Here is a 14,843-nt window from a genome sequence, read left to right on the forward strand (position 1 = left end):
AGAAAACTTTTAAGGGCTTGATTAAAGCCAAAAAACGCGGTTACTGGCGTCGGTTCGTCGATGGTTTGTCGAGAGAGACTTCCATGAGAACACTCTGGAATGTCGGCAGGAGAATGCGAAACGCGTCATCACCGGTCAACGAAGACAAGGAGTACTCAGACAGTTGGATATTCAGCTTCGCGCGGAAAGTATGCCCGGATTCGGTGTCGGTTCAAACCAACGTTCGTGATAGTCCGTCGGGTAGTAACGAAATAGATTCTCCGTTTTCGATGGTGGAATTCTCACTTGCTCTCCTCTCATGTAACAACTCAGCTCCAGGAATGGATAGAATCAAGTTCAACTTGCTCAAAAATCTCCCAGACGTCGCGAAGAGACGCTTGTTGAACTTATTCAATCAATTTCTGGAGCACAACATTGTTCCGGATGATTGGAGGCAAGTAAGAGTTATCGCCATTCGAAAACCCGGTAAACCCGCGTCGGATTATAACTCGTACCGTCCCATCGCGATGCTGTCCTGTATACGGAAATTGTTGGAGAAAATGATTCTTTTTCGTCTAGACAAATGGGTCGAGTCGAATGGTTTACTTTCAGATACGCAATTTGGATTTCGGAGAGGCAAAGGAACGAGGGACTGTCTTGCGTTGCTTTCAACTGAAATTTAACTGGCCTATGCGCAAAAACAGCAAATGGGTTCAGTTTTCTTGGACATTAAGGGGGCTTTTGATTCTGTTTGTATCGATGTCCTTTCGGATAAACTCCACGATAGTGGGCTTTCACCAATTATGAACAACTATTTGAGCAACTTGTTGTCTGAGAAATATATGAGCTTTTCTCATGGAAGCTCGACAACTTCACGAATTAGTTACATGGGTCTCCCCCAGGGCTCATGTTTAAGCCCCCTTCTTTATAATTTTTATGTAAAAGACATTGATGGTTGTCTTGATGAAAATTGCTCGCTAAGGCAGCTTGCAGAAGACGGCGTTGTGTCCATAATAGGACCAAGTGCACCGGACCTGCAAGGACCATTGCAAGATACCTTAGACAATTTGTCTACTTGGGCTATGAAGCTGGGTATCGAATTCTCTCCGGAGAAAACTGAGTTGGTTGTTTTTTCTAGGAAGCATCATCCTGCACAGTTACAGCTTCAACTAAAGGGTAGAACAATCACTCAAAGTATATCTTTCAAGTATTTAGGTGTCTGGTTCGATTCCAAATGCACATGGGGAAAACATATTGCGTATCTAAAACAAAAATGCCAACAAAGAATCAATTTTCTTCGTACAATTACCGGAACTTGGTGGGGAGCACACCCGGAAGATCTTATCAGGTTGTATCGAACAACCATCTTGTCGGTTCTAGAGTACGGTAGCTTCTGCTTTCAATCCGCAGCAAAAACACACATTCTTAAGCTGCAACGGATTCAATACCGTTACCTTTGTATTGCGCTAGGCTGTATGCACTCGACTCATACGATGAGCCTCGAAGTACTCGCGGGTGTTCTCCCACTGACAGATAGTTTCGCGGAATTCTCCTTCCAGTTTCTTATCCGTTGTGAAGTAATGAACCCATTGGTAATAGAACACTTTGAGAAGCTGCTCGACCGAAATCCTCAAACAAGATTCATGAGTTTGTACTATGAGTACATGACGCTGGAGGTTGGTCCTTTTTCATTAATCTCCAATCGTGATTGCTTTCAAGCCTTCTATAGTTCCTCTGTAAATTTTGATCTGACCATGATGCAAGAAATCCATGGAATACCAGATCACCATCGGTCGATGGTTGTTCCCTCAATTTTTGCAATCAAGTACCACCATGTAAGTAACGATAAAAGATTTTTCACAGATGGGTCAACCATAAATGCTTCCACTGGATTTGGTGTATTTAATCAATTTCATAGCGCCTCCTATAAACTGCAGAAACCATGCTCCGTATACGTTGCGGAACTTGCAGCTATATTTTACGCAGTAGAGCGAATTGCCTCACTACCTTCTGACCATTATTTCATTTTTACGGATAGTCTTAGCTCATTGGAGGCTATTCGTTCAATGAGGCCGATGAAGCACTCCTCGTATTTCCTGCCTGAAATACGATCTAAACTGAGTGCTTTATCTAACTGCTCCTATACTATCACCTTAGCTTGGGTCCCATCTCATTGCTCAATTCCGGGTAATGAGAAAGCGGACTCATTGGCTAAGGTGGGCGCTATGGAAGGCGATATTTTTGAGCGACAAATCGCCTTCAACGAATTTTTCTCCATTGCTCGCCAGCAAGTCCTCATCAGTTGGCAACAAAAATGGAATGATGGTGAATTGGGAAGATGGTTACATTCTATTCTCCCACAGGTGTCGAACAAACCATGGTTCAAAGGGTTGGACATGAGCCGCGACTTTATACGCGTTATATCAAGGCTTATGTCCAATCACTGCTCGTTAGACTCGCACTTCTATCGAATTGGGCTCTCAGGCAGTAATTTATGTGCGTGTGGCAGTGGTTATCACGATATCGAGCATGTTGTTTGGTCGTGTACCTTACACCGTGTTGCCAGATCTGAGTTATCCACATCCCTCAAGGCCCGAGGAAAACAACCTGCGATACCCGTTAGAGATGTCTTGGCGAGCCGAGACCTTGACTATTTGAATTTAATTTATGTGTTTTTAAAACGGATAGATTTGAGGATTTAGAAGTTAGTGTCATCTTGTGTTCTCCCAAGTTGTTAGCTACCCATCGGTGTACCCCCATGTTTGTCTTTTTCATCAGAGTGTCGCCTAGTTCGAGATCAAGAGCACGTTGCTCTCCAAACCTTGTGTTCACAATCCCTACCCTGCCATCCATTTGTTACAAATTGTTACCCCTAACCTCGAGATAACCGCGAGTAATCGGCCTCCGCTTTACTAACGTTAGTTTAAAGTAATTCTGTTATCTAAACAATGAATATCGGCTCCGCAAAGCTACAGCAAATGAGCCTGGAAAAATAAACGAATTATTAAAAAAAAAAAAAACATTATATATCATGTAAAGTTCTGACACATTTCATGCAATGTAGCAAATATTGTATACAAAAGCCCATCTTTGTAAACAACATTGTTTACAAGTTGATCGGTTGCGTGAAATTAAATACAAGTTTACGTGAATGAATGTTAACATCACAATTAAAATTCAGAATTTTTATCTGTGTAGGTTTGTTCATAGTACTTGTTCCTTTCCGATATGTTTGTTTGTTTGCTAGCTTCCCCTAATCGTGTGTGCGGTTTTCTGAACTGGTTCTAGCGATTGCTAGCCTATCCTTTTACTTGCTTCGAGCTCATGTGTTTGTGTGTGTAGAGATTTGCATGCATTTCGTTTACTCACAGAGCCATCATTGTCGTCGTTGCTTCATCCGTATCGGCACAGAAGCATCCCTTTGTCAGAGTGAGGTCGGAAAAGTAGCACCCTATTCAACGGTGGTGGTGGTGCCGCGCATTGCACCCCGGACTGGTGGGGTGCAGAAATTCCCAATCGACCTTAGAGTTGGTACTGATACTAGCACCGATTGCCGGTGGCGTAGATGTTGACGAGGGGATCGTCCAATATGTACGAAAGCACGTTAGTTCTCGTGGTGGATGCTGGAGGATTTGGCCAACGCTCTGTCGGAGAATAGGGTAACGGTGTCTTCCTTGAGGATTCTTCCCAAACCGGGAACCTTGACGCTGAAGCGTGGGGTCTAGAGAGCGCGATCTTTTATCAAGGGTGCGGTGTGCCAAGCAAAGCCACGTATCGCTAGAAACAATGCGGTGCAATCTTCGCAAAAACGATCCTGCACAAAAAGTCGTCAAACGGCTGTTCAACACGTTACCATAAAATCTCCACGCAAAAGAAATTATTTCGACAGTGAGCATGCAAAAGGGCGTATACGCGAAGATCGATTCTCTTCATCGATTTTCTCTTTGCATTGCTACAGCTAAACGAAACAATTTTCTAGAATTTGTTCCATGCAGAGTTGTAACAGGTTGTATTGGCTATCAAAAGCAACAGCAAACGCACCGAGAAACGTTAATTCTAGCGAGTTATTAACAAAAGAGAAAATCGACGAAGAGAATCGATCATCGCGTTTACGCCCTTATGCATGCTCACTGTCGATTTACTTTACCTTTCTACACACTTTGCACACACAAAAAGTTGACCGCACGTAACTTTTGACCTAACGTTTGAACTCTACAGGCTAATGGAAAGGACCGAGAGTGTAATGTAGCATTAAATTCAGTCTTTTAGACTTTTTTTAACTTCACATTCCACGAAAAACACGCGTCAACTCTAAGTTCACTAAAATACTAACTACTCACACTCGCGCCTCTTCCACGGTTCAAGTCAAAGTGAACGAGTAGAAGTTCCAGCAAACCTCAGATATGTTTGACTTCGACGGTTACCGTGGCCGGAAGTACGTCAAATTACCCAAGTACTATAATTCAATTATCTTACAAACGACAATTCTCATCATCTTTCTCTGAAAACGTTCAATGCCACATCTCTTTCCTTATCATGCAATTTCAATACATTATCTTGCTCAAATCTCATTTCGGTTACTGTTTTATAAGAGAGAACGGTTCGGATTCGAACCCCGGACTTTAACGAACAGGTAGCGTATTCGGGTCAAATGGAATGAATTGGCTGTACGTTTTTGGAGCTCATTGATTTTTGTATGACAAGTGTAACTCTACATGAGTGGACATTCCTTGGTGGGGAACACATTTATGAATTTAATTGAAAAAACGCAACTTCATGCAGTTTGATTAAATGAGTAATATAATTTATATTCCTATACTATAAATATGGATTATGTTCAGAGAAATCTATTATTAAATAAATTACTTTATAAATGAAGAGCGTTCTTTTCAAGTTTTGAGGTAAATATGGGGAATTCTGAGTATAATTCCAAAACAATTCACAGAATAATGTCACGTGATTTAAATTCTGAGAATAGACTAAAAATTATTATGGTGAGAATCCTCAAATAATCCAATTACAAGGATTGTATATAGAAAGAGGGAAGGATTAGTAGTTTCCATTTAATTCCACTGGAAATCTCTAATCCTTCTCATTCTTTTTATACAGGTATTCCACTAAGACCCTCACATCCATCAGAATACAAGGATTGATTCCTTGATAATCCTAAGAATACCTGGAAACGTGCAACGTAAATCGAAGGAGAGTTCTCATGGAACTTGGAGGAATTCTCTGCAAACATGTAATACAAATTTTAATGGAATTTTCAATTGAACTCTGAGAAGAATCGCAAAATAATTTTGAGCTGAATTTCAAAACGGTTTTGTGGTAAATTTCAAGGAATTCCAATGAAAATTACAAGACTATTCTGGATGATAAACCATGTCAAATATGATAAATAATCAAAGAGATTTATGGAAATAAGCTTCAACGGATTCATACAAGAATTAATAGAGGACTTCGATTTTTTTATAACCAGCGTATCATATGCTGATCTATGTCATTGAACATTGATCAGCATATGATAATAAATCGTCTCCAGACTGACAATACGTCCTCCTGGGAAACCACGCCAATCTGGCGCTCAAAGCAATCAAAACATTACCTTTTAATTAAAACCTTCCCCAACCGACCTCCGCGACCGCCGAGACCGACCCAGGGATCGCAAAATCTTCACTAATTAGCATGTAAATGAAATCCATCCCTTCAGCACCAAGCGAAGCACCGAGCAACATTGTTGACCTGTCTCCGTCCCTACATTGAACTGACGACCGCCAGCAAGCGGTGATGACAGCTTTGTCCCATCATCGTCGACCTCGTAGCTTGTCTTGCGCCCATCCATAATAACATAAATTAACGTTTTCCCTCCTTGTCCATTTTCTCTGCTTCACAGGTGACGTCCTGTCCGGGGTGTGCTTCGTCGGCCAGCTGGACACTCACTCGTTGGCCATGTTCCTGCTGATTCCGCTGTGTGTGTACCTTTCGCTGGGAGCGATATTCCTGCTGGCCGGGTTCGTGTCGCTGTTTCGCATTCGGACCGTGATGAAGCACGACGGAACTCGAACGGATAAGCTGGAACGATTGATGCTGCGAATTGGGTTCTTCAGTGGGCTGTTTATACTGCCGGCGTTGGGCTTTTTGGGCTGCTTGTTCTACGAGTACTACAACTTTGACGATTGGATGATCCAGTGGAACCGGCAGATGTGCAAGATCTTCTCGATTCCTTGTCCGGCGACCAAGTACAACAGCGATATGGTTCCGGAAGAGGAGAAGCCAATCTTCCACATCTTCATGGCAAAGTACGTGTGCTCGATGCTGGTCGGGGTGACTTCGAGCGTGTGGCTTTGGTCCGGTAAGACCGTGGTCAGTTGGAGACAGTTTGCCGAGCGATTGCAAGGCAAGGACGCTCGAAGCCGGGGAGCTTATGTTTAGTAGAGAACGGAACGAGCGAAAGGTCATCCATGAAGAAAAACGCTTCTACCGAGTCCCTCCACTGAACCAGAACAAGATTTCTACTAGTATACCACAACCACACCTGTTTTTCGCGAACTGTTTTAGAGTTTATGCTTGCTTCATGGATGACCACCGAAACCAAATAGAGGAAAATTATCAATTTACGCACGTAGCATGAACCCAGGCTTTAAGCATCACGTGTAGGAAAAAAAAGCGTATAATCAAAACAAAAACAAAAATGGTAGTCACGTACCCATCATCGGGAATCTCAATCTGTTGAAAAAGTGAAGAACAATTTCATAGTTTTGTTCAAATTTCCACATTTGAATGAACGTTGCCAAATATGTAGAGAATTCAACAATTTTCTGTTGAACCCATATTTTCTAGTTTACAAATGTAACCACTTAGTTCGATAAGTTCAAGTCCTTAGTCAGCAAGCTACTTAAGTGATTAACTATTGTTGTTTCAACTTGTAAAATTCAGTTTAACATTAACTTTAGATATTAGGATCATTTCGTTTAGTAGATAAGATGATCGATCTGTGTCATATAAATAGACTGTGCGAATCAAAAAGAATAAGAACCGTCATCATTTCCATGTTGATACTGATTGTAGAAAAGAAGAAAAAGCAAACCATGTCTGTAATTATATAACTATCGTAGGCTACTTCGTACAATAGTAGTTGGTTAGAATTCGATTTTAGATTGGACGGATTATAAAATTGCGAAATTATACATCGTTGGTATTAGCCGTGAAGGAATTATCCACTGGAGAAAAGCTCCAAGACTTTAATAAAGAATGCTGAATAAATCATAAACAAATGGCTCTTCTAATTGTCGTTCACATTCTCCCTCAATGATAATCGAGAAAACAACTGGTGAGTGCTCGGCGCACACTGACTGTTAAAGAGTCCCGTAACCGATCGAGGCCATTAAGCCGGCGACCGAGGCTATTGTTTTCAAATCTTCGTCATCCAACTGTACATGTAGGTAACATCAGAATGCAGAAGAAGACAAACAAAAAAACTCGGCAAAAGAACGAACCAACACACGATATCGATAACGCGTTGTTTACCTCATCTCTCGCATCATAATCACGATGATGGGGAGCTTCAAGCTGCCTGTTTTTTTTGCTCTGCCATTTTTCTTCGCACACTCCCGTGCTCTGTTCTGGTCGTTTGTGTTTTGGTTCGATGCCAAGAGGCGAACATTGGCGAACGGGTGGCAGAGAGCAGGAAAAACTAGTTTGCAATGTTTCAGCGATTGCCGTGAATGGAGGGCTGAATGGAGCAGAATGGGGCACGAGTGAAGCTGTCGATAGTCGTCGTCCTAGGGATGTTCGCTTCACGAACGATTGTGAGGGAGATTTCAGGTGAAATTCACATTAAATCTGATGAAAAATCATGAAATTTTCTGGGGATTATAACAAATGAGTTCTGAGGAGAATTTTAAGAGAGCGGTGCCGGTGGCGTAGTGGTAAGCGTGATTGCCTCTCACCCCAGCAGACCTGGGTTCAATCCCAGTCAGCGCCGCCGGGATGTTATGAGGCACAACATCTCTGATCACGTTTGTAGTAAAACCGTTGGTCCCCGGTTCATGAGTTGATGTGATGGGTCGATAGGTAGGGTCCAGGTGTGGGAGCTGCTTCCCTGGCGTCGGTGGCATTGGTGCTCAGCACGGAAAACATGAAAAATCAAGGAACAAAAAGAGAATTCCAAGCTTTTTAGTTTTTGAGGATAGCTCGAATCTGAGGGATTATCCCAAACAAAAATTGGAAGTGAATTAAACGTGAATTCTGAATAAATTTCTAGGAAATTTCAAGAAGATTACCAAGGACAAATTATATTGAGGGTAATTCTGAAGAGAATTCCAAACACACACAGGGGGAAGGGGAATTTGGTAAAGAAAGGTGATAAAATCGATTTGTACCTTCCTAAAGTTGTCCTAGCTCACTTTCTACTCTCTATATGCAATTTTCACACTGCCGTACTATAAACGGAACTTTCAATTCTATTCTTTCATCTCCTCATCGTATAAAAATTACCTCTTGTGTCTGTTATTTGAAATTAGCATCTTCAACTATGTAAATCGTTGACTTCACGCAGAAGTAATACTAAACATTTAGTCAAAGTTGTTACCGTTTGGTAACATTTAATTCATTTTTTGTATGCGTATAGGGCCCTTCATGTAGATATAGCTAAATCTTCTTCTTCTATATATATATAAAAATGAATTTCTGTCTGTCTGTCTGTCTGTCTGACCCTTATAGACTCGGAAACTACTGAACCGATTGGCGTGAAAATTTGTATACAGGGTTTTTTGGGGCCGTGGAAGGTTCTTATGATGGTTCGAGACCCCTCCCCCTTCTGTAAAGGGGGGCTCCCATACAAATGAAACAGAAATTTCTGCATAACTCGAGAACTAATCAACCAAATGGAACCAAATTAGGCATGTGGGGGGCGAGGAGATAATCATAGGGGTTAGCCCCTTAGATAATAGGGGGGGGGGGCTCCGTACAATATAGCATGCTTTTTTTTTTAATCGGCGCATAAACTCAAGCTAATATTGAATCCCGAGCAAGACCGGGCACACTCAGCTAGTAGAATATAAAGTTTAAACGACAAATGAGGAATGTTGGTAGGTTAGTAACGGAGAGGATTTGCTTGGGTTAGAAGGGGTGATAAACCACAACGCACTGAACTCAAAATTTATGAGCGGCGTAAAGAGAGATCTGAAAAAAACGAAGAGCGAGGGAGTACGAACACGGTCCGAACAGTGATGCCACATATACAGATTTATCTGTAATCATACAGATTTTTTTTCAATATTTTGATACAGATATCTGTATATACAGATTACAGATTTTTGAAAAATATACAGATTTTTCAGATTTTTTTCAAATAAAGGGAATGTATTTTGCGTTATTTTTTTTATATTTATTAATTTCGTTATAATCGTTTTTTCCTTTTGAGCGGCTTGAATTCAATCTGAGCATCAAACTCAAATCGTATTTTTCACTAAGTTAATTATTATTGTTTTAGCTTCAGATGGACTTGGAATCTTTCGAATGGACTTCTGCTGTTCAGATGTTCTGATTTCTAGTTGGAAGGAATATTAGTTTCCCTTTCTATTCCCCCTTCAGATACGAAGTCAATTAAATATATTTTGTCCACTCGGTAAACAAGCCATTTTAGAAAACTCCCAAAGTGGTTGATTAGAGTTTGTTAGTCGAAGAAGCAACTGGATATTTGTATATTTCAAAACGTAAATATAGAAATAAAGAATATTGCATACAATTCGACTAAACTTTCTGTAAAAGTTCTGTGTTATGTCCAATGTCCAGATAAAGGTTTGCGCAATCTGAGACATAAATAAATCAAATTCTAGGGAATTGTGATAGTTACTTCATTAAGGAAATCTTCAGTCGGAAAAAAGATTTGTCTATTACAACTGGTACTTAATGTTTTGTATTTTCAGACAGTAGAAGAGATACAAAACACTACAAAAAATCAAGATAGTAGGATTTCAAGTTTTTTAAAATAGACAGCAAACCTTAGTAATTATTCATGATTCTAAACATTGAGCAAACTCCTTCTGAACTATGAATTTGCTCAATGGAGATTTACGTAAATTCGCACTGAGACCATAATATAGAAATTATACAGATTTTTTCACAGATTTCTGTCAGCCAGATACAGATAAAAAAGATTTTTTGTGATGAAAATACAGATTGTCCTTGGAAAAAATGTGGCATCACTGGGTCCGAATGTGAAGTGATCGAGAAGACGAGTGTGAGGAGAGCACGCCAGTGAGTAGAGGACTGTTGAGTGGTGCGATTCGGGCGGTGTGTCGTCGCCTGGCTGCGAATTTCTAACGTGGACCTCGTGGTGTGGAATCGCTTTATCGGTATCATGCCGTCCATCTCCTCGGCCTGAGCACCCGATCTGGCAGACAGGACCTTCCAGATGTCGCCATCCGGCCGACGCTATACGGCCGACGCTATCCGGCCGACGCTATCCGGCCGACGCTATCCGGCCGACGCTATCCGGCCGACGCTATCCGGCCGACGCTATCCGGCCGACGCTATCCGGCCGACGCTATCCGGCCGACGCTATCCGGCCGACGCTATCCCGCCGATGCTATCCGGCCGACGCTATCCGGTCAACTCTATCCGGCCAACGCTATCCAGCCGACGCTATCTGGCCAATGGTATCCGGAGGTTGCCATCCGTTCCACGCCATCCAGTCATCGCCACTCGCAGACTCTATCCAACCGACACTATCCAGCCGACCCTATCCAGCCGACACTATCCGGCCATTGCTATGCGGCCATCACCCTCCGGGCATAGTCATCCGACCGCCGCCATCTGGACATAGTCATCCGGCCGCCGCCATCCGGTCACTGCCTTCCGGTCGCTACCATTTAGTTGTTGCATTTCGCCGTCGTGACTGCCACAGTCACCCAGCACCCCAGATCAGGTCGGTTCGTCCAATAAATTAAATCAAGGTAAATCTTTAGTTTAGGACACCTACATCCGAAAACCTCCCCAACGCCTGAACATAAAACCCTGGACCCGGGAATAAAAGAGGCCTTTGGAGCCCACCCCAGTGGCTGCCGACAGGCTTAGACCAGCAGCTAGGGGCTTAGGTACGCCCTCTTCTGGGACGGCGGAGAATTTCCCGGGATTAAACGGTTATGAGTTTCAAAGTAAAACTTAGTCACTAAAGTCACTTTTTTACAAACGACGGTGAGAATAAAGAATTTGTCTTTAAAAAATCCTACCCTGCGGTTTCGATAAAAAATCTAAACTCAATTTGTAGGCTTTTATACTTTGTTCGAATGTTTTCAAGCCTAATATGTCGAAAAATGGTATAGGAAAATTTTCAAGCTCTCGACCTTTTGTTCAAACATCGAGAAAAAATTCATATCTCCGAATCTTGAGTTCTTTTTTAAAACCATTAAAATAATTGTATTGTATTTATTTCCAGAATCCACAAATTTCCAAGTCCATGTTTAAGAATAGAAAATTCTATGTCTAAGGTCATGAAATGTTTTCCATGTTTCAGAAGCCTTCTTAAAGTACTGTTAATATTCCATGTGTTCAAAATATCGACAATTTTTCTAGGATGCACAATTTTCTTAATTTATTTGTCTTTGTTCTCAAACTGAATATTTAAATACCAGTATTAATCAAAATGGTATAAAATCTCTTAAATTTATCCCTGAATCTTATAAAAAAAAGTTCAAAATTGAGATTTTAAATCCTAGGCTTTTGCAAAATGTCCGTAATCTTTCCATCAAATCGCAAATCAAACAATGAGAGTTTTCTTTGATTTGTGATTTAGAATAGTTTTCTACGTCCCAGAGTTATAAATTTGTTCTATCTTTTAGGTATTACAGAAGTTTCTAATCTTTAAAATTGACAGTCATAAATTTGTCGAAATTAGTCTAAGTCTGAGACTTTAAACAATTTTCTCTGTGCTTCAATTCTTCGATCTACAGTACACGTTCAATTTTGGCAACAAAACTGTTGGGTAATTCGTATAGGGCCTAGCTTTGGTTTGAAATGTTTCAATCGTCGCCCTTCTACGTCACTAGGCTATCAATGAAATGAAATAAATGAATGGATGGGCGTTTTAGCGTGCGGGCTTATTTGAATCGAAAAAATTCGTTGATCGGCCGTCTCGAAAATCGAGTTATTTTTAATGATTTTTCTCGATTATGCGGAACTTTCCTACACGATTAGTAGCTATCAAGCGGTGCTGAAGAATGGTATCAAAACCCGATTTGTTTACGTTTTGGACATAGACCCATTTTAAATGTTACTCGATAATTCACCTTAGATTCTCGACAAACAATTGAAAAGGGCCTATTAGCTTTTATGAGCAAAACTTGTAATCCCCCTTCCCTGCCAACACCATCGGGCAGGGAAAATTCTGCCGCCGAGAACTGTCTTCAAATTTCGCTCAGAATTATCTTTACGGCAGCTACGGTTATGTACCTTGATAGTACTGTACCAGGGAGGCAACTTTAAAATCATAGTTCTGAATCCTTTGAAGTGCTTTTTTCCTGACCATATTGGTACAACGTAAAGCATGGCCGGTCTATAAACTTGTTAAAATATTAGAAGTTTATTCGTCAGGCAAAGTTTACAAACATTTTATATATTTGTTACATTTGGCTTGAATGCCCTCAATGTGATCTTTAAAAGTTAATTATTGGTCTAGTGCTAATCCAAGATATTTCACTCCGTTCATAGTGACTATGTGACTACTATTAGGTTTCAAAAAGGAAGCTCTAGGCTTATGTGGAAATATTATAAGTTAAGTTTTGGAAGCATTGGGAGAAATCTTCCATTTTTGTAAATAAGAAGAGAAAATATCTAAACTTTTCTGCAGTCTGCTGCAAATAACACGAAGACTTCTTTCTTTAGCAGAAATAACATTGTCATCAGCGAACAAAAATTTGTGGCAACCCTGAGGCAGATCCGGGAGGACCGAAATGAAAATGTTATGCAATATAGGCCCAAGAATGCTACCCATGTAGTCGTTCAGATTTGGAATTTTGATAATTTACCTACAGAGTTCTGTCAGTTAAATAATTTTCGAACTCATTTCATAATATAGAGTGGAAAATTAAACTTTTTCAATTTAGCAATCAAACCTTAATGTCAATCACTGTCGAATGCTTTTTCTCTAGTTGAGCAGCCTTCAGATTTGTTTGAACGAATTGAATTGGTAACTCTTAAGAGTTGATGAGTAGTTGAATGCTGTTGAACGTATTGTTCGTATTGATCCGTATTTCTTTCTTCGGTATTTGCAACTTTATGTTTTTTTCAGGGCAGCTTGTTGGGCCTGCCCCAACCCCCTGTCTCGTCGGAGCATCGTGCGCAGCTCTGTTTAAAGTCCCACGCTGGCACTAGAACGGTGATCAGCCACTCCTAACATGGAGAACATACACCGTTTTGAGCCACACCTCCATGGTGAACAGACGCTCGGGTTTGGTGAAGCATTTCCTCTATCACCGTATTATGATTCACGTCGCACCTCTTCACTTTGCTATTGAAGGACTGGCAACATTGCCAAGGCTACGCGACCCAGCTGTGCCCATGTTTCAGCTGGTAATCTTTTGTTATCATATGACTCGGGGAGGCGTGAAGTAGGAACTTGTGAAAATTTGTATGCAGGAGTTTTTGGGACCGGGAATGGTTCTTATGATAGTTCGAGACCCCTCCCCCTTCTCCCATACAAATGAAAGACATTTCTGCATAACTATTCTATTAAATTTTCGTTCATTTAGTTGCAAGCGTGGTAATGCTCGCACGGGGTTCAGCAAGTATTATATAAATTCTACCGATTGGATTGCCGAAAAATTCAAGGAAATCAAGTTCAATGATTATTTAAACTAGCTCATTGGTTATTGTAATTGTAATTGTAATTTATCAGCACACACCCTGGTCGACCAATGTAAACCAATCTGCCGTTAAGCGAGTGTGTACCTACTGAAACCTGGCCGTAGGCCTATGCTAGACCGTATAGCATAACGACCTTCTTCCACTAGCAGGCCTGTTTCTGTTTGCACAGACAGTCCCACTAGTTTTCGATACATTTATAGGGGATAGTAGGATATTAAAAGAATGGAGAAGAGTTATAGAAGTTTTTGTTGTTGTTGTTTTGCTGAAAAGAGAGAAACAGAACTAAACGAAATTACACCTGCTGAAAAAGATAAGTCTATTATTTTGGTTAGTGATCGTTTGGATTTGGGTCACCCCACGTTGTGTTTAGGTTAGTACAACTAAATAATACTATACAGTCATATAAATCACCACAGCTAAATATAAATATATTATAAAGTATATAATTAATAATAAGTAATGTGAGTATTATTGTACAACTTACAATACAGTGTAGTAGTTACATCATTATCTTCAGCGCCATCGGTTTTTGTTTCTGGATCTTTAGTTGCCTCTGTGATATACTTCTTGCGGCATGCTATTTTGGGAGTGAATATGAGCGTGTACCATGTGCGGTAGCTCATCTCTCATCATGATGGTGGGACATAGTAGACACATTAGAAAGAAAACAAAGAGGTATTAGTATTAGTTATATGTAAACAAACAAAACAAAAGAAGAGAAGAGGAAAGAAGAGCAGAAAAATAAGAAGGGGATAAAGTAGATAACAAAGAAAATAAACGTAGACAGATTATTAGAAAAGGCATTATCCGAGACTCAGCACCGAGATCTCAGCAAAAACCTCCCCGCCGAGACCCGCACAGCCGAGCTTGGTAGAAAAACTAAGTGTGTAGATAGATTAGTAGGAAAGTAAATAAAACTACTTTATGACTCAAAGTGCAATGAATGAGCGTTAGTTTCGGGATCATTTCAGTGTTAGAGTTATGTTAGTTTTGATCCG

The 14,843-nt window shown here is 40.7% G+C and overlaps 1 protein-coding gene across 1 annotated transcript in view; it reads left to right on the forward strand.

Annotated features, from left to right (window-relative positions):
• The window catches only part of LOC135697738 (frizzled-like), a 320,922-nt gene extending 313,669 nt beyond the window's left edge, over window positions 1-7,253 (forward strand). The window contains exon 6 of the mRNA XM_065217543.1: window positions 5,873-7,253. Within this exon, the coding sequence (XP_065073615.1) occupies window positions 5,873-6,411 (539 nt within the window). The 3' untranslated portion in view covers window positions 6,412-7,253. The remainder of the gene's footprint in view (window positions 1-5,872) is intronic.
• Window positions 7,254-14,843: the final 7,590 nt, after the last annotated feature.

This window comes from Ochlerotatus camptorhynchus, unplaced genomic scaffold (genome assembly GCF_037179485.1).
Source record: "Ochlerotatus camptorhynchus isolate MF236.1 unplaced genomic scaffold, CSIRO-AGI_Acam_v1.1 ptg000077l, whole genome shotgun sequence".
Lineage (NCBI taxonomy): Eukaryota > Metazoa > Arthropoda > Insecta > Diptera > Culicidae > Ochlerotatus > Ochlerotatus camptorhynchus.